The sequence below is a fragment of the Danio rerio genome, chromosome 17 (genome assembly GCF_052040795.2).
Source record: "Danio rerio strain M-AB ecotype USA chromosome 17, GRCz13ab, whole genome shotgun sequence".
NCBI lineage: Eukaryota > Metazoa > Chordata > Actinopteri > Cypriniformes > Danionidae > Danio > Danio rerio.
In genome coordinates, this window is record NC_141037.1 from 18111387 (window position 1) to 18134431 (window position 23045).

The window sequence follows — 23045 nt, forward strand, 5'->3', positions numbered from 1 at the left end:
ACTGGTCCAGCCGAGGCTTGAACCAGTGATCTTCTTGCTGTGAGGTGACAGTGCTACCCAGTGTTCATCCGTGCCACCCTTATTTTGACTTAATAATTTTTAAAAACAAAACTATATTTTATTTGTCTAGAAAAATCTTTTTGATTTAAGAATGTTTAGAATGCTTGGTTTTAAGAACAAAGCTTAAACTCTAAGCAAAAAGATTTATTTTTTATTTTTTTTGCAGTGAATGAAAAGGCCAGACCAGAATCCTGACCTAAACCTGATTGAAAATCTCCAGAAAAAGCCTGGATGACAAAACTATGCCTAAGAAACACCTGCAGTCTGAAGGGACTGAAAAATAGATCACAGCAGAGCAATTTAAGAGACTAGAGATGTCATGTGGCCACAGATGTGCCACTCGTACCAAGGGCTTTGTACACTTATGACTTCTGTGACCTGCAGAAAAGTGAAGCTGTGATTTTTTCTTCCTGCTATGCAATCAGTAAAACGTGCCTTGGTTATTTTGTAAAACACAGTTCTACTAGCATGACAAAGCCTATCTAATTAATAACTAAAAATCCCTCAAATTTGGAATGGATGAATTAATTTCAGCAAAAATTTCAGCAAAAATGAAGTGTTTATAAACAGTTCTCTAATTTTGATCTCCACTGTAGTCAGACAGATAATTACCATTTCTAATGAAACCATTAATCCCCAGCAGAGGTCACATCTCATGATTTGTACCTTTGTGTTGCCTTGGTAACTGAAAGAAAAATATTGCGGGCTGTTGTGTGCTGTTAACAGGTCATTGTGAGCAGTGAATCTTTTATTAATGTGTCTCGCAGGAAAGATCATTATTACTCTCTGACCGGCTACTGAAAGCCAGTTGGCGCTTTATAACAAATGATGGCCTTACCTTTCTTGCTCTGAAAAACAAAGCGAGGAAGGACCTCTTAAACACATTAAAAAGGTCCTAACAGAACAGGAAATTAAAATGTTGGTGCCGTCCAGGGTGATGAATGCTACAAAAGAATATGCATGCATAAACCTTACGCACATACTTTTTTGATAGGAGCACATTAAGACAACCCATGTATGATCAACCTCCATGGAGTGTTTTATTTTAGATCATCTGCAAATATTTTCTGAAGCGAAGCGACATGAAAGAAATTAATAAAAGCGCATATGAGGTTGAACAGAAAATAACGTTTTAAAATAACGTCACATCTTCACATCATGGTACAGTGATAAACAAATATTTATATATATATTTTTGTTGTTAAAAATGGCAAAAATATACATGATTATGAACAAAAATGGCAAAAAAAGTGTCGATGCGACAGGGCTTTTCCAGGCCACTCGTATTAAGACATTAAGGTAAGAAACACACGGCGTAAATTATCTGAGCTGCATATTCATATCCATATTAGTCTGTCTTTATTACATATTTCTTTGATTCTTCTATAAATAAAACAACTGATAACAAGGAAACCTTGGTACAATTAAGAAGTGCGTCTTGTATTTGATCGACAGCTTCAAGTAGTCAAATATCCATGCTTAGACTTAGAAACATCTGCGAGAAAGATTAGAACTCTAATCTAACAATATTCTCTGCTTGTCCTTACAAAAAAGACGTGTGGACTGTATATATTTTTTCTTCCTTCACATGAGTCGACAGTGTGGGATTTTTCTGCATGAAACACACTGAATAAATCAATCAAATGATCTCTCTGTACAATAGAATTACTAAAAAAAATACAACTTAGGTTTGTATGTACATCATCTAACTACAAAGTACAACCGCTATCATGTAATAAAATATGTAAACAAATTTCTCGTTCGACACAGTCGACTGTGACAACAGATAGAATTTTTTTTTGTTGTTGTTGTTTTCACACTTTGCACATTAGATTTATTTTTCGTATAGACATCCTTTAACAGTATCATAGCACTGCGCCAGTCTGCACCAGACAGCGGTATAAAAAAGAGACGAGAGCAAATGGACCAACATACAAAGTTCCACGTTCCCTTGTCGAGTTGGGACGAGAGGTCTATCTGATGATTGGATCGGCCCAGTGGGCGAAGCGAAGGATGGCATGGCATGCACTACAATCAGTCGCTTTACTGAGACAAGGAAACGTCACTGTCTTTCCGGCAACTCACACATTTGCAATATTACAGTTGGTAGTACAATTCAAACGATCAGTTTCAGTGCTGTGCTGTGCTGTCAGACCCTCAACGACGAGCAGTTTCGTTTTATTACATTGTGTTTTTCTTCTTTTTGCAGAGAGCAAAAAATGATAAGACACCACATGTAATGTATAAACAATACAAATTTCTCATATATAGAATTTATATATATATATTTTTATATATATATATTTATTTATTTTGTTGGCAGAAGTCCTTTTTTTTCGCGTGAACAACATTTTTTTGGGTCCCACTTTCATTACGGACGTCAGCACTATCAGTACATGCTTCAAACGTTCTCCTCTTTTTACAGAGTTACAAAAGAAACAGAAAAAAAAGAAGATTTACGCCAAGGTTCACATACCTCTAAAAGTCACTTAGGATTATGATGTAGCTGTGGAATATTCTACACTGATAACGTCTCCGACCAGATAGAGGAATAAGGTCACTAATGTTTGCTATTTTACCTTTCGCGGTATGCTTACTGTTGTAAGTGTGCTTTATGGTACAGTTCGCGTCAGAGTTCGCCTTCTCGGCACGGCGCCAGGGTTGGGCTCCTGTCGCCCTCTCTCTTGGCGCAGTGCCCAACAGGTCCATCTGTCTGTCTGTCTGTTAAAGTTCTGTGGCTCGGACTCACACGTAGTACTCCTTGTCCTTGTTTTTCTGTTTCTTGTTGCCGCTTTTGGTGCTCTGCTGCTTGTCCTTCATGACCGCGCCATTGCTCTGCGCCGAGTTGGTAATGTAATTCCTGGTCTCATCCACTTGGTAGGACCCCTCGTCCCTGTTTCTGTACTTATACATGGCGTAGAGCAGAATTAGGATGCACAAAGCGGCAGCGGCAACTATCCCGACGACCATTCCGGTGGTGCTGCTAGATTCACGGACCACCTCGGAGGCCCCCGGAACCCGCCTGATGCCCGGCTCCGTGGGGATTGCTGTGGGTACATTACGGAACATGGGGGAGGTTATTAATGGGCTCTTCAGCTTTGTGTTGTCTACCTCATAGGAAGTGGGCAATGGAAGCAAGACTATGTCGGGCTGGGGCTTTAGCTCTCTGTGATTCATTTTGCCCGCGGGCAGTTTGGGTGGCGTGGACGTGGTTGTGGAGCGGCTCAGCTTGGGGGAAAAAGAGGCGGTAGTAGTCCTACCGGAATCGAAGACTTTGTTAGGTCTAAAGTCCTTGGATCCCCACTTAGGCGCGTGAGCTTTGTAGCCACCTTCAAAGGTCGACGAAGACAAGGTCTTATCTGTTACCAAGGAGAAGGTGGTGTAAAAATCTTCATCATCAGTAGGGGGCAGGTTAGAGTCGTATGCTTCCCCAGAGCCATACCCAGATATCATCAAGCCATCATCATCATCATCATCATCATCATCACCACAATCATCGCTGCCTCCGTCCGACAAGCAAGGTACCCCCGCCTCAGTGGCCATGGACAGGGACTCTTTGGTGGTCTCAATAATGGTGAGGGTTGGGGGAAAGGGGATGGAGGGTGTACGAGTGGCTACAGAGGGGAGCTCTAAGGGATCCTTTACAATTACTGGGAAAACTAATTCGCCTCCTACAATTGAACACAGACACGGTTCATGTTAGTCTCTAAAACTGGCTTTCTTAAACCATAAAAGAAGGGCTGGTAATGGATACAAGGCATAACCCACAAATGAAGAAAAAAAAACTAATTAAACAAATAAAAAAATACAACAATAAAATAATTTAAACGTAAATTTGCTTCAAAAGGGCTTTGACAGGTTTTGGGGCGAGCTGTTGGTTTGTGAAGTGCCTGATTTCTGGCTAATACTCTATAAAAAGTTTGTGCATAAATAATTAACAAAAGCTAACTACGCTTTTATTACATTTAATGTTAATTTATTAAAAAAATAAGCTGTAAAAGCTTATTGAATCATTCAAATGGAAGCTCAATGTGAATAAATCGAATTCCCATTAACTAGAATGTATTGTTATAAAAAGAGAGAGAGAGAGAGAGAGAGAGAGAGAGAGAGAGAGAGAAAACAACATATATATATATTTAAATAAGCCATAAGGTAAAGTCTCACCTCATGATAACAGTCATCTGTGCCTTAAGAAGTGATACAATGAAGAACTTGTGTAATTTTTTTTGAAAACCATCTGCTTTCTTTCTCTCTATATATACTTGTTGACGTATGTGTGGTGTATGTGGTGTGAGGGAAAACCTGGCTCCCCAGCAGTGCACTGACTCTTGCCTTTTGAATGGCTTCATGAAGCCTTTCCGATGGCAGGTACTATCTTTATGGTGCAACGACAGCTGAATGATCTCTATTGTTGTTACAGTATCAACTGAACGTGTTTGACTTTTAAACATGAAACCCAAATCTTTAAGTATTAAGGACGTTTTGAAGATATAATGATATGCATGAACATTGTTTCAACCATTGTTAAAACTTCTAGTTTTATATCAATTATTATCTTTAATATAAATTATTAGTGTATTATTTAGTAGAGAAATGTCAATAAAACATCTTTTAAATGACATAACATACAGCATTACATTTACCACATGTGAGAAATGAAAGCAGTTCTGTTAATATATCCAATATATGTTACTTAATGTGTTAGTGGTGTCTTAATTGTTTAATGTATATTTTAATAAGTCTGTCACAAAAACAATTTATGAAGCCCACTGTGTAAATTATTACAATTAACAACAAATTCAAACAGTTACCTGATTTTATAATAAGAGTCTGTTGTTAATGGAAAAAAAAAAAATTCGTTTTTTATGTGGGTTTTTATATCTAAACGTGAATAGCTGAAAGATCTCTGTTATTGTTATCTTGTGAATATGCTTGACTTATAAATGTGAAACCCAAATCTTTAAGTATTAAGGAAGTATTGGAGATGCAATGGTACGCATAGACATTGTTTTAAACATTAAGACTTATATCAAACATTAGCTTTAGTATCAACTATTAGTATTATATTTAATAGAGAGATGTCAAAAAAAAAAAACCAGCTTGTAAACAATGTGACATAGCATTACATTTACCACAGTCAAGCCATTCTGTGTGAGAAATGAAAGCATTTCTGTTAATATCTCCAATATATGTGACTTAACCTGTTAATGGTGTCTTAATTATTTATTATATATATTTTTGAATAAGTTTGTCACAAAAACAAATTATAAAACCCACTGTGTGAACAACAAATTCAAAGTTACATAATTTTATAATTAGACTCTGCTGTTAATGAAATAAAAAGTAAATAATTTGTTTTTTTGAGTGTCGATTATTATATCTAAAAGTAAATAGCATTTGAATTAAATAGTTTGGGCTGTTGGGTTGTGCAAGTAATTATGCTCTCTATATTGTTTACAGCATTAACTGGGAGACTTTAATCATAATTAAAATTGTTTAAAGACAGAGGCACAACGTGTTCAGTAAATCATTATTTAGAAAATATGACATATTTATGTTTAGCTCACCAAACCCCTTAAGAAATAGCACTTTATACTGAAAATGTACTTAAATCTGACTCCTCTTGAAGTGTATATGTAGCTGTAATCTGTTGCTATTCAGGATAAAACTATTTTTTTTACCAATAGAATAATAGAAAAATACTGTGTATCTGCCATACAGCAAAAGCGAAACATTCCTTTTCATGGAGATGGAAGGTTTGTTTGTTTTCTACCTGCTTGATATTCAGACTGTCATTGCAACTGTAAGATAAAACTACCATCAGATTTACAGTACATAACAAAAGTACAAGAAATTAACTAAATAAATTAAATAAAATTCAAAAGAACTTTAAATGAATACGGCAGACTTTAATGATAACAAAAGAAAAATCAAAGCCAATACAAGGAGTTCAATTACTAGTCATAGCACACAGTACATTACTGACAAACAGGCAATATAAACATCAGCAGCAAATCTGAGCAAATTGAGATCAATATTTCTGATCTCATTATGTCATTATATAAGAACTTAAAGGGGTCATGAATGTATTGTTAATTATCATATAATGATTAACATTATGTAGAAGTAATAACTATTTCCTGCCTTGGTTTCATCCATTTAAACCCATAAAAGTACTCTATTTTCATAGTCAAACTGATTTTAAAAAAGGTTAATTTGAATAAAATAGTGTCTAAAAAGCTTGCGATTGTGTCTTTTAGTGTGTACCCAGACAAAATGTTTCAAGTCTTAATTTATTTTATTTAAAACACCAAAACTATAAAAATTCCAAAACTGTCAAAGATATTGTATCTGTGAAGATCACTGTAAGTTGATTAAACTTTATATTGTAGAACAGTTCTTCAAATTCAATCTTATCTCACAGTCTTTTGGCATTAAAATAAATTAGTTAATTAAGAAACCCCACCGACTCTGATTAGCTGACTCAAATATTCTGACATTGATAAGCACTTTTACAAGGCCTGGGTAAAATTCCCTAAAATTGAACTTTTAAATCATTTTATCATAAGGGACATCATACGCAGGTGGGAGGCCACACAGATGGAGTGGGTTGATAAAGAAAGATTTATTCATTCATTTTGCTTCAATTTAGTCTTTATTTCAGAGGTCGCCACAGCGGAATGAACTGTTCTGGCATATGTTTTATGCAGTGGATGCCCATCCAGCGGCATACCATTACTGGGAAACACTTATTCACACTTGTTCACACTCATGCACTAGAGCGGATTTACATTTACTTTAATTCACCTATACCGCATGTATTTGGATTGTGGGGGTAACCAGAGCACCCAGTGGAAACCCACACAAACACGGGGAGAACAAACTACGCACAGAAATGCCATCTGGTCTAGCCGGGACTCAAACCAGTGACCTTCTTGCTGTGAGGCGACAGCGCAAACGTGAGCAGCGGTGTTGCCCTATGAAGAGAGATTTAATAAATTATTCTTATTGTAATTCAACAAGTCAACAATACTATTATCAGCACTGATCACATAGAGTATTAATCACAATCAAAAGTTCAGTGAGAGGTGCCTTTGTAAACATGTATTTATTTTTTTACTAGCAGCGAACTGTTTGAATGCATCCAGGGCACTTTGTGTTTTTCAAGAGTGCTCTGAGCATCTGAAGTCGCAAAAACTTTATTCTTTAATTTATTCAATGAAATGAATGAAGAGGTGGGTATAGCAAACCCAATTTTAAAGCACTCATGCTAGATTGACAGACAGCTGATTTCTGTGATTGCCTAGAAAAAAAAAGCATGGCACTTCTCTTTTCCAAATAAAAAATAAATTACAAAAAGAAGACATGTGCCTTACCTTTTCAAACCTCAAAAATTGCATTGTATGACCAGGCCTAAATTATTATTATGATTTATAATGATGTGTTTAATGAGTTATTTTTAAAAAAACATTTACAATACATTTACAAAACATTAAAATACACAATTTAGAATGTCTTAAAAGGAAGTCTTGTTTTGTAAGAGAGAAAGCAGACGAGAAATCACGCTTATTGCATGTGTATGTCACATTTATACAAACAATTGAAGTCAGAATTATTAGCCCCCCTTTGAATTTATTCTCTTTTTAATATTTCCTAATGATGTTTAACAGAGCAAGAAAATGTTCACAGTATGTCTGATAATATTTTTTCTTCTGGAGAAAGTCTTATTTGTTTTATTTCGACTAGAATAAATACAGTTTTTAATTTTTTAAACATCATTTTAAGGACAAAATTATCAGCCCCTTTAGGCTTTTTTATGATAGTCTACAGAACAAACCATCATTATACAATAACTTGCCTAGTTACCCTAACCTGCCTAGTTAACCTAATTAACCCAGTTAAGCCTTTAAATGTCACTTTAAGCTGCATAGAAGTGTCTTAAAAAATCTTGTGTAAAATATTATTTACTGTCATCATGGCAAAGATAAAATGAATCAGTTATTAGAGATGAGTTAATAAAATTATTATGTTTAGAAATGCGCTAAAAATTGCTCTCTGTTAAACAGAAAACAGGGAAAAAAATGAACATGGGGGCAAATAATTCAGGGGGGCTAATAATTCTGACTTCAACTGTTTATGGTGTGCGGGGGGGATGCACACCAACACCAGTGTGCAGCATCCACTTGGATGATGTGACGGCAGCCACAGGACAACGGCCCCAGTGTGCTCACCACACACCAGCTATAGGTGTAGTGGAAAGACAGCGATAGAGCCAATTCTGTGAATGGGGATGATTAAGAGGCCATCTTGGGTAAGGGCCGATGAAGGGAATTTGGCCAGGACACCAGGGTTACATACCTACTTTTTACGAAGAAGTGCAATCGCATTTTCAATTACCACAGTGAGTCAGGACCTCGGTTTAATGTTTCATCCAAAAGACAGATGAGTGTGTGATATAGGGGTGGCACAAGAGTCTTTTACTGTCCTTAGTGAAATTTTTGATCAATAAATATAACAACAACAAACAATATACTAATATAATGCAAGAATTTCGAAAGAGGATATGAAAGGTGGGGTTTAACATCCATAATTATTAGAGACCTGACTGTTAAATGTCTAAAGATCAATAGACTTTTCTCAATTCATGACCCCTTTAAACAAGCATATGCTGTACATCATAAACATTCACATAAGCATACCACATTTTTTGGGAGTTGTCAACTTACATCAACAAATTGCCCGCATGATTTTGGCATGAAGAAAAAAAACGTACAAAAGAAAGTTGTGTAAGAATGTTCTTGGACAGGTTTTTTTTCTTTGTGAAAACAAAATGACTGTCATCGTGTTTCTGGTTAGATATATATTTTTGTTTCCCACATGAGAGAGTACAGGGAGGCAACAACACATACATCCACACCACATAACATGAAAAATAAACTTCACCATTATTCTCTTTTGTCGTTACTTTGATATATAATTCAGTTTTCTTACAAAAACTGTACATATTTGAGCCTTTGAGTTGTATAGCATTTTTTCTTCTCGTTAAATAAATATCTACATTCTAGTAATTAAACTTTTTGCTTAAATTGGTTTTAATCTTTAGGTTTGAGTGAATGGATGACTGTACATATTTTACCATAGCTAGAGTGGGGAGGAGGAGGGAGGGAGAGGAGGTTGTGACAGGGGGAATTGGACCTATGAACATACTACATAGGAGATGACAATGATGGGGGTGATTGTGTAAGTCAGTTGCCATGTCCATGTATAGGCAGTACGAAGCGGTCGGGCAGCATTAACGTTTTTGGCTGTAAGGAAGGGATGGGGATATACAAACAATGAGCATATACATGCCCATCTACGAAAAAGAACAAAACTCTAACACTGACAATCTGACAAACCCTAAACTGCAACTTATTCGCCATGCAGTTTGGAAAACATTCTTAAAAACGTCAATTGTTCATCAACTGTCAGAATTTGAAGAGAAAAAAAAAAGACAAGAAGAGTATCAAGATCTGGAACATTTTCATTGACCCCCATGTGCCTTTTTTGATTGTTTATTTGATTATTTTTTCAATTAAATCGGGTTGGTTTGGAGGAATTTGAGCTGTTTTCATCTTCAGTTTTCAAAGATAATATGATTAATCTCAAGCACATTGAATTTTCATTGAATTAGTTCCAAATCTTAAAAAAGAGACCAAAACACATTATTAAATTAATGATATTTGTGATTTGATATTCACATCTATAGGCAAAATTTCACCTCTAATTTTGAACCCAAAAATTCAGCTATTCAAAAAATGGTAACCAAGAAAAAAAAAAAAAAAAACTCAATTTCAACTTAAAAAGACAAAATTCCCAGAGACAAAAGAACAAAGCATTTCTAATTTTCACACACTACAACCAGATGCACAAACTATAAAACAGACACAATCGAGAGGGACAGTTTAACAAACAACTGCGTCCTCTGTCATGTGACCCAAAGACAAATATATCTGTCATTGTTAGTCTTAAACATGTAACAGGCGTGCAGTCTGGATGTATGTCAAAGAGAGAGGAAAATTGGCTGAAAATGGGTTAAGTCTTTTTTACTGCAAGATGTTGACGCATGCGTAAAGTAAGTTGCATTTAGGGAGAGTAGACAAACAACACAGCAAGCTGGGGTTCAAATCAGACATCAAAGGTTAAAGCGAGGTCAAAGAAGCCTTTAAACCAGGGCCTGTAGGTCACAGATTTTTGTCTGTACTGTGTTATCGCCATGTATACAAAGCAGAGTTTCGTTTTATACAAGAAAAGTCATTAGAACTTATAGCGAAAGATCCATAATCATGATCGGTACCCACAGACTTTGGTTCAAAAGCAGCAGAGTATTGATTGAGGAATTCCACAAGAGGGTTCACAGCAGATCGAAAATAGAAATCATCTCTCTGAAAGCTTTAGTGTGAACATTATTAACTGACTGGATGAGCCATTAAATTGGTACTTAATGTAATCATCTCAAATGTAATCACACTCAAAAATACAACATTAATCAATAAAGTGAGAAATTATGGCAGAGGGGAAAAATCCAGACAATACAATAATAGAAGTTATAATAATATAATACTTTTCTAAATAAAAATTGTACATCATTAAATTGAACTTACTTGATTATAATATTAGTACATCCAATAAAGTAATATTATATAATTTCCTCAAATTAAAATAGTCAATACAATTATTATTATTATTATTATTATTATTATTATTATTATTATTATTATTATTTATATTAAAACAATAGGTGAACATAATTAAATTATGAATTAATATTTACTTTCTAATAAACAATTTTTAAAAATCCATTGAATTAAAAAAATTCTAAAATAAACAGACAAATAAATAAACAAATACAACAACAGAGAAACTATATGTGATAAATTACAGGTATTTCTACAGGTATTTATAACTTTAATATTCTAAATTAAACTTTTAGAAAATAGCTTTTTCAGTTCTTGCTTTTTCTATTTTATATATATATATATATATATATATATATATATATATATATATATATATATATATATATATATATATATATATATATATATATATATATATGTTTCTTCTTCTTTACCCAGCATTACACAACAATATACTGCATGCTGAAATACTCTAACATTCCAATACAGAGGACTAACTGAACAAAAGTCAGTGTTCAATCAAGAGCAGCACAGATGAAATCACAGTGCTACGTGACTGTCAAGGCTAAAACTCTTTCACTGCGCAACCAGACTGAATTACACAATTAAACTACTTCTTTCAACATACACATTCTGTAATAAAACACTACAGTCTATGTGCACACACAAACACACACACAAATGCACACACATAATATTGTCTGCTGGATTCAAACTGACAGATTCATCCCTGAGAATTTGTGGATACGATTACTCTGTATTGGTGTTCAGAGTGGATCAGACGATATTAGTAAGCATACTAATATGCTGATTGGCTGCTCAAGAAACACTTCTTTATAATGATATGATCATCTAAGCTGCTCAGTCATTTTATTTTTATTTTTTCAGGATTACTTTATTTATTTGAAACATAAATCTTTGTAAGATTATGAATGTCTTCACTGTTTGTTATGATCAGTTTTATGTAAATGCTGAATAGAAGTATTGAACAAAATCTTAAGAAGCCCACACTTTTGTGCAGTGTATGTGTTATTGTAATTTACACTACAGGGCTGTTAAATGCTAAACTCTGATTGCGCGATGAACGTTCTATCTAACGCTGTTAGAAAGTTTTTAAAGCTTTGTAAAAGCACTTTTTAAATGTGAAGTTAACCAGACCCATTGCTTTTAAAGAGATTATTGACTTTACTCAAAATAGTGAGTAAAACCATTGCCTTAAAATTATTAAGTAATCAACTTAATAATAAAACTTTTAAGTTAAATCAACTTAAAAGTTCTGAGTTCCAATGTTTACTCATTATTTGAAGCAAGTCAACCTGTCCCTTTTAAGTCAACAGATTCACTCATTTTTTAAGTAAAGTGACAAATTAATTTGTACCGATGTGTAATTATTTTTAATATATACACCATTAAAGTAGTTCCAAGCATGTTTTGATAGTAGTACAATTCCATATCACTACGCCAAATGTTTTTTATTTATTTCACATCAACAAAAGACTTATTAAAACAAAATGTTTTGAATGAACTGTAATATAAGCAGAATATTCCACTTATTTTAATTATTAAAAAAAATTAGCACCCAACATTAAATGGACCCTTTTCACAAGATGTTGTCATCGTAATCTAAAATCTGTGAAAGCTATTCATATTTCAATAAAAAAAATAATAAAAAAATGTCAACACGTACAACTAAACAGTAATGGTTTTTGCAGGTACTGTTGGCACTCCTCTGGTCAATTTGGGTTCATTAACTCATCATATTAAGCCTACAGTAACAAATTTAGGGATGAAATTTGACCTTTTAAAAATTTGACAATCAGATTAGAGTGGTAGTTAAATCTAGCTTCTTATAATTAAGACAAATATGTTTTAAAATAAGCTTATCCTGGCCACCAAGGATGCATTTATTTAATCAAAAATACAGTACAAATTGTAGTATTGTGAAATGTCATTGCCCTATAAAATCACTGTTCGAATGTAGTTTATAATTTAATTTAATAATTTATTTCAGTGATTTTAAAGATGATTTATTACTTTATTACTCCAGCCTCAAGTCAAACAATCTTTCAGAAATCACTCTAAGATTTATTATTAATATTATAATTAATTTAATAATAATAATAATAATTATTATTATTATTATTATTATTATTATTATTATCACCATTATTATTAATATTATCATTATTAATAAAAAAATTGCAAGCATTTTGTGTGCTGCTTATCCGTCCTGCATGTCTCGCGTTTTAACCCCCTGCTGCGTCTCCTATTTTTGCCGTTGCACGATGTGCACTCACAGTTGAAAAAAAAGTCAACTCTGAGCAGAAAAAGCGTGTTACCTCAGTCTTGTCTGTTTTATTCTCGATCAAATGAAAGCAGAGGAAGGATTTCCACTGAGATAACAGCAGTGTTTGTGTTGTCAAGACCACTACGAAGATGGAGGAGAGACTTGGGGCAAAGAGCATAGAATCACCAAGCGGCGACACTCTGTTGCAATTTGGTAAACAGCCAGTAGATGCCACTAGTGTTGCGCGGTGGCCATTTTGGAATGAAAATTTCAATTGAACAACAGCACGGATAACTAACGTTAGACAGAATTAATTGAAATATTGAGTTAAATATGAATTATAGCTGACAATGGACGACCGATTACTTTCACTACAAAATGGCGTAATCGTGGGCTGTTGCTGGGTGCTGCTGTTGAAATGGAACGTTCTACTAAGTGTCGCCTCTTGGTGATTTTAAGTTCTTTGCTTAGGGTTGTTGTTTTGAGTTATCCGCTGCTGTATGACTTCACAAATGCTAAATGCGGTTTAAGGAAGAGCATGTGTGGAGATGCTGACGTGGTAAACAACAACAACAGAGTGAACATGGAGGAGGAAAGTGTTCAGTCGCCACAATTTGCTTCCACCAGACCTGAGATCTCTCTCGTACCCACACATTCCTCTGAATAGTGGAGAACGGCATATATAAACCATAGGCACAAGCTACGATGACACCTTTTCCTCCTCCTCAGCCTCCGCCTCAAAATCATTTTAAAGTTTGGCGAACTTAGCACATTTCGCAAAGCTAAAAGCAAGATAATTTCTTCCATCGTGGTTAGTGTGGCGGGGATGTTAGAACCTGTCTTTACACATACGCAACATCGTAAATTTGTGTGGCAAGTGTAAACACATTAATTGGATATGAGTCATATATGGATACAGGCAACAAATCTGAATTGGACATCAAGACCTGACAGGGGCCTAAGTTTACCCAACTATGACACCTTCTGTGAAACTCGGAAATGTGAAAAGGGTCCATTGCATCCCACTCTCATGTGTACATTATTTTTCCTAATAATAACATGTTGTTAATTAGTCCTTACATTCTGCATAAAACTCTGTTTCTTCATATTCTAACTTTAATATCTTCATAGGTTCTGCATATACACTTAAACTCTACTTAAACCACTTAAAGTCTGTTGAAATAAAATTGACAGACATCAAATGTCAAGAGTGAGCAAGTTCTTTTCAGCAGTCCAGCAGCCTATTAGAATGCAACCACTGTAACCCATCAAGTATTATTTGCAAAGTGAGACTATACAAAACTCTTTGCACACAAGAGGTGTATCTCAATGTCGGGTGTCTAGTGTGTTCTTATCAGCGCTTGCACTATGGATAGGTAATTAAACATGAGCTCCAGTGCCGAACGGCCACCTGCAGGCCTGCGATAAAAGCGGCTCCCCTTCTCTTGGCACAGGATGGGGCACAGCTAATCTGGACCATTCTTCTCTTTGTTCTACCCGGTTTTTATGTTCGCTTTCTGCATTCCGACGCCATCTAATTGCTTTTGAGTGCGAAGACGCTCACTTCTGTCTGATCAGCATGACAAAACAAGCTGGAGTTATATTGGAAAAGAGGGTATCTGCTGGAATCAGGTGAATAAGTAAAGGTCCAGCTCATTACAGATGGATCTTTTGGGGAAGAACTGTAAGAGTGTACAGTCACAGGGGCAGCATATAATGCCATCTGGTGTTCATATTAGGAAGACAAATGAGCCCCGTACTAGTTTTGGAGTCGATACATAGATTTATAAAGTGTAGTTCAGAGGCACATATACTGCATAGGGGACATATTTTATTATGTCTCAAATGTGTTTTTTAAACAGAAAAAGTCATCTATCTATCTATCTATCTATCTATCTATCTATCTATCTATCTATCTATCTATCTATCTATCTATCTATCTATCTATCTATCTATCTATCTATCTATCTATCTATCTATCTATCTATCCATCCATCCATCCATCCATCCATCCATCCATCCATCCATCCATCCATCCATCCATCCATCTATATATATTCGGCTATATTTATTATTCAATTTAGCTTAAACCAAGCTTACACTGATAGTGCTACTAAATTTGTTTTTGACTGAACCCTGATACTTTTTATTTACTTTAAGATTATTATTATCTAAAATATAACTAATAGGTAACATTATAAAATGTTGTGACTCATACATTTGATCAATTGTATGTGTACCTGCAAAATAAAATGATCTAAACGAATCTTACTGACCTCAAACATTTGTGTAGTATATGTCTTATTAATAATATAATGAATAAAATAATACAGCAAAAATACTTCTTTATATTTTCCCTTTTATAACTTTTCATCGAAACAAAATGCATGTCTGTCATGACACTAATTATTTTGCTATTAGTGTCTCACTCTAAAAAAAAAACAACTAAAAAATAAAATAGCAGAAATCAGTATGCTATCCAAATACATTATCTTTGTCTGTGTTCACACTTGACAGGTTTGGCTCTTTAATGTATGGTTGTTCAATAGGTTCATTTGAAAAAGCGTAAAGCCTGCCATCTAAACCTTACACTTACTAAACATGCAGACTAAGACTACTAAAATATGGATCTCAGTTCACTTTCAAACAAACTCTTTTAACTGAAATATGAATGAAACAGACTAAAAATGACTAAAAACATGATGTCACAAGACGGAACCATAAAACAGAATACACAAGCAAAACTGTTATTTTTTTTTTTATCAGACATCAGAAACTGATCCTTTTGAAGCAGATCTTTCTTTGTGAACGAGACGGAGAAATTCCTGGCTCACACATTTTAAAAGCTTTTCACGAGTTCTCAGCTGATAAAAATACCATCACATGTTCACACATAAAATGAACACTTTTTTTGGACAATCGGTAAGTTCTATCATAAAACACAACAGTTTTCTGCTTTGTAGCTTTAGATTTAGTTTACAAAGTGACTGTGTGATTACTGAGAGAACCGTGAGTAAATGCATCATTTAGTATTTTTGTGTCTAGACCAAGCAAACCAAGCGTGAACACACACTTATATTTTAAAAGGTACTGCATTTTAAGAATGACCTATCCTAATCTTTTTTGTTCATATCTGTTTAGTGCTTTTAATGACAGCGAGCCATCAGGGGACTTTTTTTAAAAGACAAACAATCTAAGCAAAATGAAGCTTGCTAATTCCAGATTAATTATCCGTAATTATTTCATCAAAAGCCACATTATGAGACAAAGATAAGCCTGAACAAATCACACTGCTGGAAGGATGCAGAACTTTGCCCTTTAGAACTGATTAGTGGTAACAAGAAAACTTTTATGTAAAAACATCCCTCTGACCCTTTCATGAATAAACCCTGCCATAAACTATAACAGTGAGAGATATTTCCACTGCACAGATAATTGACTCTCTGGGGGCTTTTTGCCCTTGATACCAAAGTTTCTTCACCTTTTGTCATATAAAAAGCCTGAAATGTGGATTTAAACATTCAAATTTTTTATCTATCTATCTATCTATCTATCTATCTATCTATCTATCTATCTATCTATCTATCTATCTATCTATCTATCTATCTATCTATCTATCTATCTATCTATCTATCTATCTATCTATCTATCTATCTATCTATCTATCTATCTATCTATCTATCTATCTATCTATCTATCTATCTATCTATCTATCTATCTGTCTATCTGTCTGTTTGTCGGTCTGTCGGTCTGTCTGTCTGTCTGTCTGTCTGTCTGTCTGCTTGCCAGCCTGCCTGCCTGCCTGTCTGTCTGTCTCTCTCTATCTGTCTTTCTGTCCATCCATCCATCCATCCATCCATCCATCCATCCATCCATCCATCCATCCATCCATCCATCCATCCATCCATCCATCCAATTATCCTTCTTACTATGTTGTACATCTATCTATCCATCTATCCATCCATGCATCCATTCATCTATCCTTCTTTATCTATTCATTATCATTCATTCATCCTTATTTATCTATTCATCCATCTATCCATCCATCCATCCATCCATTCGGCCATCCATCCTTCTCACTGTTGTATGTCCATCCATCTGTCCATCCGTCCGTCCATCCATCCATCCATCCATCCATCCATCCATCCATCCATCCATCCATCCATCCATCCATCCATCCATCCGTCCATCCATCTGTCCATCCATCCATCCATCCATCCATCCATCTTACTATGTTGCACATGTCTCTACATCCATCCATCCATCCATCCATCCATCCATCTATCCATCAATTCATTCTTACTATGTTGTATGTCCATCCGTCCATCAATCCATGCATCAGTCCATTTATCCATCCATCCATTCATCTATCCATCCATCCATCCATCCATCCATATTAATCAATCAATCAATCAATCAATCAATCAATCAATCAATCAATCAATCAATCAATCAATCAATCAATCAATCAATCAATCAATCAATCAATCAATCAATCAATCAATCAATCAATTTTGTTCATCACAAATGCATAAAACATTTGAATGTTATAAAATAAATAATTTATTATGTTTATCCCTGTGAGTATTTATTTATCCACATTTAAATAAATATTCATTGCTGTGATTACTCATCAGCATCATCATATGAAAATGCTGATTTGTTGTAAAGAATATTATTGATCTTAAAATTGGCCCTTTGATATTTTTTAACAAACTGTGATTGTTTTTAGTTTGTTTGTGTGCAAGCATAAAGTTTAAGATTATTTATAAACCGATAATATTAACCCTCCTATGGAATTCCAGATAAAGGGGATATAAAGGGTAAAACCCAACAACTTTTTTACAAACAGAGAACAGAATCACGTGACAACACGTCAAGACACAGACAAGTTGATAGACAGGAACACGATTTTGGAACAGGAAATGCAGCGGAAATCTTTGCAACCATAAGCTTGAAGAATGATGCTTTGAAACTGGCTCATACATACAGTACAGCACTCATGTTAGTCTGACGGTGAGGATATGCTCGAGATCAAAACATGGCGCCATGCACTGAATAATGAGAGAATAGTCCGGAAAATGACTACGACTAGCAGCTACCATATTACATGCCACAAATGACTGCTTGAGAAAGCGTGACATTGAAAGCGAACCGTTATGTGGCAATAAAACTCTTTCTATGCCATCTGCATTTACAAAAAAAAAAAATATATATTTTATATGCAGACCGGCTCAGGCAGAGGACGTTCAAGGATGCTGGTCATTCTTAAAACACAACTTTCTTAAGATTAACACTTGAGCTGAAAAAAAATCTATCTTTGATGGCAAGAAAAGATTTTGTTGCCTGTTATTTGCTTTGTTAATCAAAATGGCAAATGTTCAAGGTCAAGCCCAGATGGTACAGAAAAATGGAGGAAAAAATCGATTTCAACACCAAGATATCATGCGGAACAAGATGAGGCGAGATGACAGGAATGTTGCTTTTGGATAGCTGGAAAAAGATGAGGACTTTGAGGACCCAAAGTATAAAAAAATAATAACACTGACCACGATCAAGCTCATGAAATTAAGAGGACAAATCCTCCATGCATGCAATACATAAAAAATTGTATTAATTAATCAAACAGTTTGAAAATGATGACGAACCCCTGCAGCAGAAATGTCTCATGCAGCTTCACATCCACTGATGTCGAGGTTAGAATGGCATGAATTTCTGTGTAAACGTGACTGGATGATTGGGACCCTGCCAATAGCTTTCTTTATGAGTACATAAAGATTTCAGAAAGATGGAGATTGTTCTCAAACCGCTAAACTGATGGATGTCATTTGTAAGAAATTGGTATTGGAGTTTGAGAGGTCAGAACGGGGGCTGAAATGAATAAAGCGGATCACTAGTCTGTCATGTCTGCATGAACACTTAACCATATACTATTTCCCCTGATGGGGCACGATAGACACATTTCTGTTATAAAAGATAGTGCGCTCATTACAGACCACTAGGTAAAACTAACTGGCCATGAAATAGCTTTGGCCTCTGGAAAATATCTGATCGCATTTATTGTTATTTTTGTTATGTGCGAGTTCACTTTTATAACATGGCAAACCTATGCATACTGAGTGTTTGTTCAATATATCTGGCTTTTAGACCATAGCTCTACTAATACTGCGGCTTGTATGATAGTAAGTTTAGGTAGTTAAGGATTTAGGGATGTAGAATAAGATCATACTTCATAAGTAGTAAAAAACAGTTAATATTTTAATGATAAGCAAGAAATAAGCCAGTAGTTAATATATATATATATATATATATATTAGGGACAAAATTATTAGCCCCTTTAAGCAATTTGTTTTTCTCGATAGTCTACAGAACAAACCATCGTTATACAATAACTTGCCTAATTGACCTAACCTGCCTAGTTAACCTAATTAACCTAGTTAAGCTTTTAAATGTCACTTTAAGCTATATAGAAGTGTCTTGAAAATATCTAGTAAAATATTACTTACTGTCATCATGACAAAGATAAAATATACCAGTTATTAGAAATGAGTTAATAAAACTATTTTGATTAGATGTGTTTTAAAAATCTGCTCTCCATTAAACACAAATTGAGGAAAAAATAAACAAGCAATCTAATAATTCAAGAGGGCTAATAATTCTGACTTCAACTGTATATATATATATATATATATATATATATATATATATATATATATATATATATATATATATATATATATATATATATATATATATATATCTGTTAATTAACCTCAGTTCTGATCAAAACTAGTAAGGATTTTTACTCTTTAATTGCCAAATTCAGAAGTGATGTCACTGATTTCGTAAAAAAAAATAAATAAATAATTACTTTTTGTCAAAATAGAAAGTAAATGTGGACTGTTTTTTTTTTTTTTTTTTTACCTTTTATTGTAGTCTTGGACTTGTGAAAGATTAGTAACAACAATGCCTGATGCTTTGTTAGTTCATGCGCAGCATACGATTTAAAATTTTCTCCCTAATTTACTGTTTGTGGGTGTTTTTGCCCCAACTGACTTCAATTTTAAACACATTTTCGATCGCAAAACCATGACACCATATAATCATGCATTTTTGATTGGGGGTTTTCCCTGTAGGGAAGAGGTCAAATTTGTCATTTTAACTGTTGATCATTTTTTGTCACAATTGACTCTTTAGATTGGCCTGTGCAAAAAAAAAAGAAAAAAAGAAAAAATATATATATATGGAGTATAACTGCAAATTAAAGTCTGTGAATGTGTGTCTGTAAGGACTGAGGTTGATTAACAAATTTATGCCAAAAAAAAATTAACAATATTAACCCGATGCATTTTTATAGCAGTTTCCTTTAGTGGCTGTTTTCATCCCTAAAATAGCAAACAGATAGTAAATTTAAAAAGGTGCAGTTAAAACACACCTTGCAGAAAATTTCTAGGTTATATACAGCAGTTGGTAAAACTTAACATTAGTTAATGCTTCAACTAACACTGACTAAAGATGAGCAATACATTTGTTGGAACATTTATTAATATGCTGTAGCTTGTTATCTCAAACCATGTTTACCAATGTCTTTATTAAAATCAAAAGTTGTGCTTGTTATTGTCTTTCTGTATTTTATAAATTAACTTTAACTGATAATACAATTGGTTTATACTTATTTAAACTAATGTTAACAAACAGAAGATACTATAACTTAATTGTAATTAATACTTTACATCAGGGGTGCCCAAACTCTGTCCTGGAGGGCTAGTGTCCTGCAAAGCTTAGTTTCATTTCCATTTACAAACACCTGAACTATCAAATCAAGTTCTTACTAGGCTTAAACAACTGTGCAGGTGTGGTAAGGCAAATTGGAGCTAAAATCTGCAGGACACCGGCCCTCCAGGACTGAGTTTGGACACCCCTGCTTTAGAGCAATTTGTAAAACAATAAATAAACAAACAAACAAATAAATATTAGACAAAACAAACAAATAAACAAAAAAAAAATAAAATAAATAAATAAATAAATAAAATTCTATATAAAGTGACTCTTGAAATGGTTGTCTATGACATTTTCAAAACACCTGACTTATTAAGCATGCAATAATAAATATTTAGATTTTATTTTAGATTATTTAGAGTCTGTCTCAATTTAGATAAACAGATTGGTAGCATAGTTAAATCCAACATTAACTTCAATGAAATATACTTTAAAAAATTTTTCTGTTTTATTTAGTTAAACATTTACTAACAAAACTAGCTTAAATGAAAGCAGAATTTTCTGTTATTGGTGAACTTTAACCTTTAAAAATGTGGGCAGAAAAATAAAGTCTATTTTAAAAGTATCCAAATAAATGATTAAGAGATGTTAAAAACCTGATTTAATACATTTTAATGTGACCTTCATCTGTCAGGAAGAAAGGTTGAAATATGTTCATTTTAATAAAAAATCAACCCTCAGGAAAAAAAGTGCCCAAAGTTGAAGAAACAACCACTTATTGTAAGTGGCAGGGTTTTACTTCAATTGAAATGAGATTCATTTGACCTCTCTGACTGGAATCACGATTTGCAAAGAAATGAAATTTCAGTTATCTATAAGTGCAATCAAAAAAAATCTGCATGCTTAAAAAAGACATGACAGACTATTTCCTCAAAGCTATAATTATGACAGTTTTTTTTTAAAGCCAATACCCAATTTCTCTCAAATCACTCTTTCTCTCTATCAATCTCTTTTTAGTCTTTCTTATAATCACTGAATTGTATTTTTCATATTTGGGTTGGAAAATATTAGCAGAACAACTTGTTCACACTGAGGCAAAAATGATATCTTTAAAAATAAGCATAACGACACAAAACAAAAATTGGTACACAGAAATTCGATGATATCTGTTCTCTATTACGACAAGTTAAACTTAGATCAAGCCTCTTGAAATGAAGGAACAGAAAGGAATCAAAAAGACTGCTTCAACAGCAATTAATCTGATAGATATCACTCTACTAAAGGCTGAAAGCAAAGTTCAAGAGAAATCTCAAAATGTATCATGTGGCAAAATGCAGTCCACTATCACTATCACAAGGCAGAAAAACCTCAAGATGATACATTTTGAAGCATCAATGCAGAGAACATGTCACGTTTCTGTACTAATTTTGTGCGTATGCTCTCATTATAGGCACTGGGGACAAAATTAGTAATCAGTGTGACCATGTTAACCACTTCGGAAAACCCCATGGCCAAGTGTAGCTCGTATTCAAAGTTTGGTGGAATGATTTGACATTAACTCTGATTCAAGGATACTGAATGGACTTAGCATTAGTTTACAGTTTCTGTTATTTCTCAAGTGATATCCTGCTATATCAGTGCTCTATATTGATCTGCATGGCTTGGATTAGGCAGTAAGTTACACTTTTTCTATCCATGGGGGGAAGGCGATGCTTTGAGGATCTGATCCTCAGTTGCAAATGAAAGGCCACCACATAGAGGCAAGCAAAAGTGAACTGACCTAGCCCACCTGCATGTCCTTCGCACTCCGCAAAGTCCTCGTCGTCACTGGAACACTCGGCCGACGAAACCATGTCATCCGTGGTCTACAACACACAGACAGAAAAACGGGACAATAGACAAACAAAAGAGAGACTTGAATGTGCTAGATTGCACAATGACTTTAATGTAAGGCACACTGGAGAACGATAAAACAATTTTTGTTTGTTACTTAACCAACTAAATTGGAATTTTAAAGTGACTAAAAACACTGACCAAACATATGCATACATACATAAGCCACCTTCCCACTGCAAACAACATTCAAACACGACATGAAATACGCCCCCTTGTGGCAGTCGCACAGGTTTGTAGAGTAAATATTTTGGAGGGATTGTAGAGAGAACTCCTTATTACTCATTTATGAACAGAATTTTATTTATATAGATTTTTTGACAAAAAAATAACAAGAAAAAAAAACTACTAATTCTCATCTTGAGTGCACGGACTTGCTTGGACTGGAGTACATCATATCCGGTCGG

The 23045-nt window shown here is 34.3% G+C and overlaps 2 protein-coding genes across 29 annotated transcripts in view; both read right to left on the reverse strand.

Annotated features, from left to right (window-relative positions):
• The window catches only part of hmbox1a (homeobox containing 1a), a 664927-nt gene that overhangs the window by 608473 nt on the left and 33409 nt on the right, over nt 1–23045 (reverse strand). The window lies entirely within an intron of this gene.
• Nucleotides 1397–23045, reverse strand: part of nrxn3a (neurexin 3a) — a 546850-nt gene continuing 525201 nt past the window's right edge. For 14 of the 28 annotated variants that reach the window (XM_087289297.1, XM_087289294.1, XM_087289295.1 and 11 more), the window contains 2 exons: nt 22526–22610; nt 2223–3731 (listed from right to left, as the gene is read on the reverse strand). In XM_087289297.1, the coding sequence (XP_087145423.1) occupies nt 2806–3731; nt 22526–22610 (1011 nt within the window). In that variant the 3' untranslated portion in view covers nt 2223–2805. Of the gene's footprint in view, nt 3732–8786; nt 9366–22525; nt 22611–23045 lie in introns of all 28 variants that reach the window. The other 14 variants (XM_087289302.1, XM_087289301.1, XM_087289300.1 and 11 more) reach the window with 7 other exon arrangements.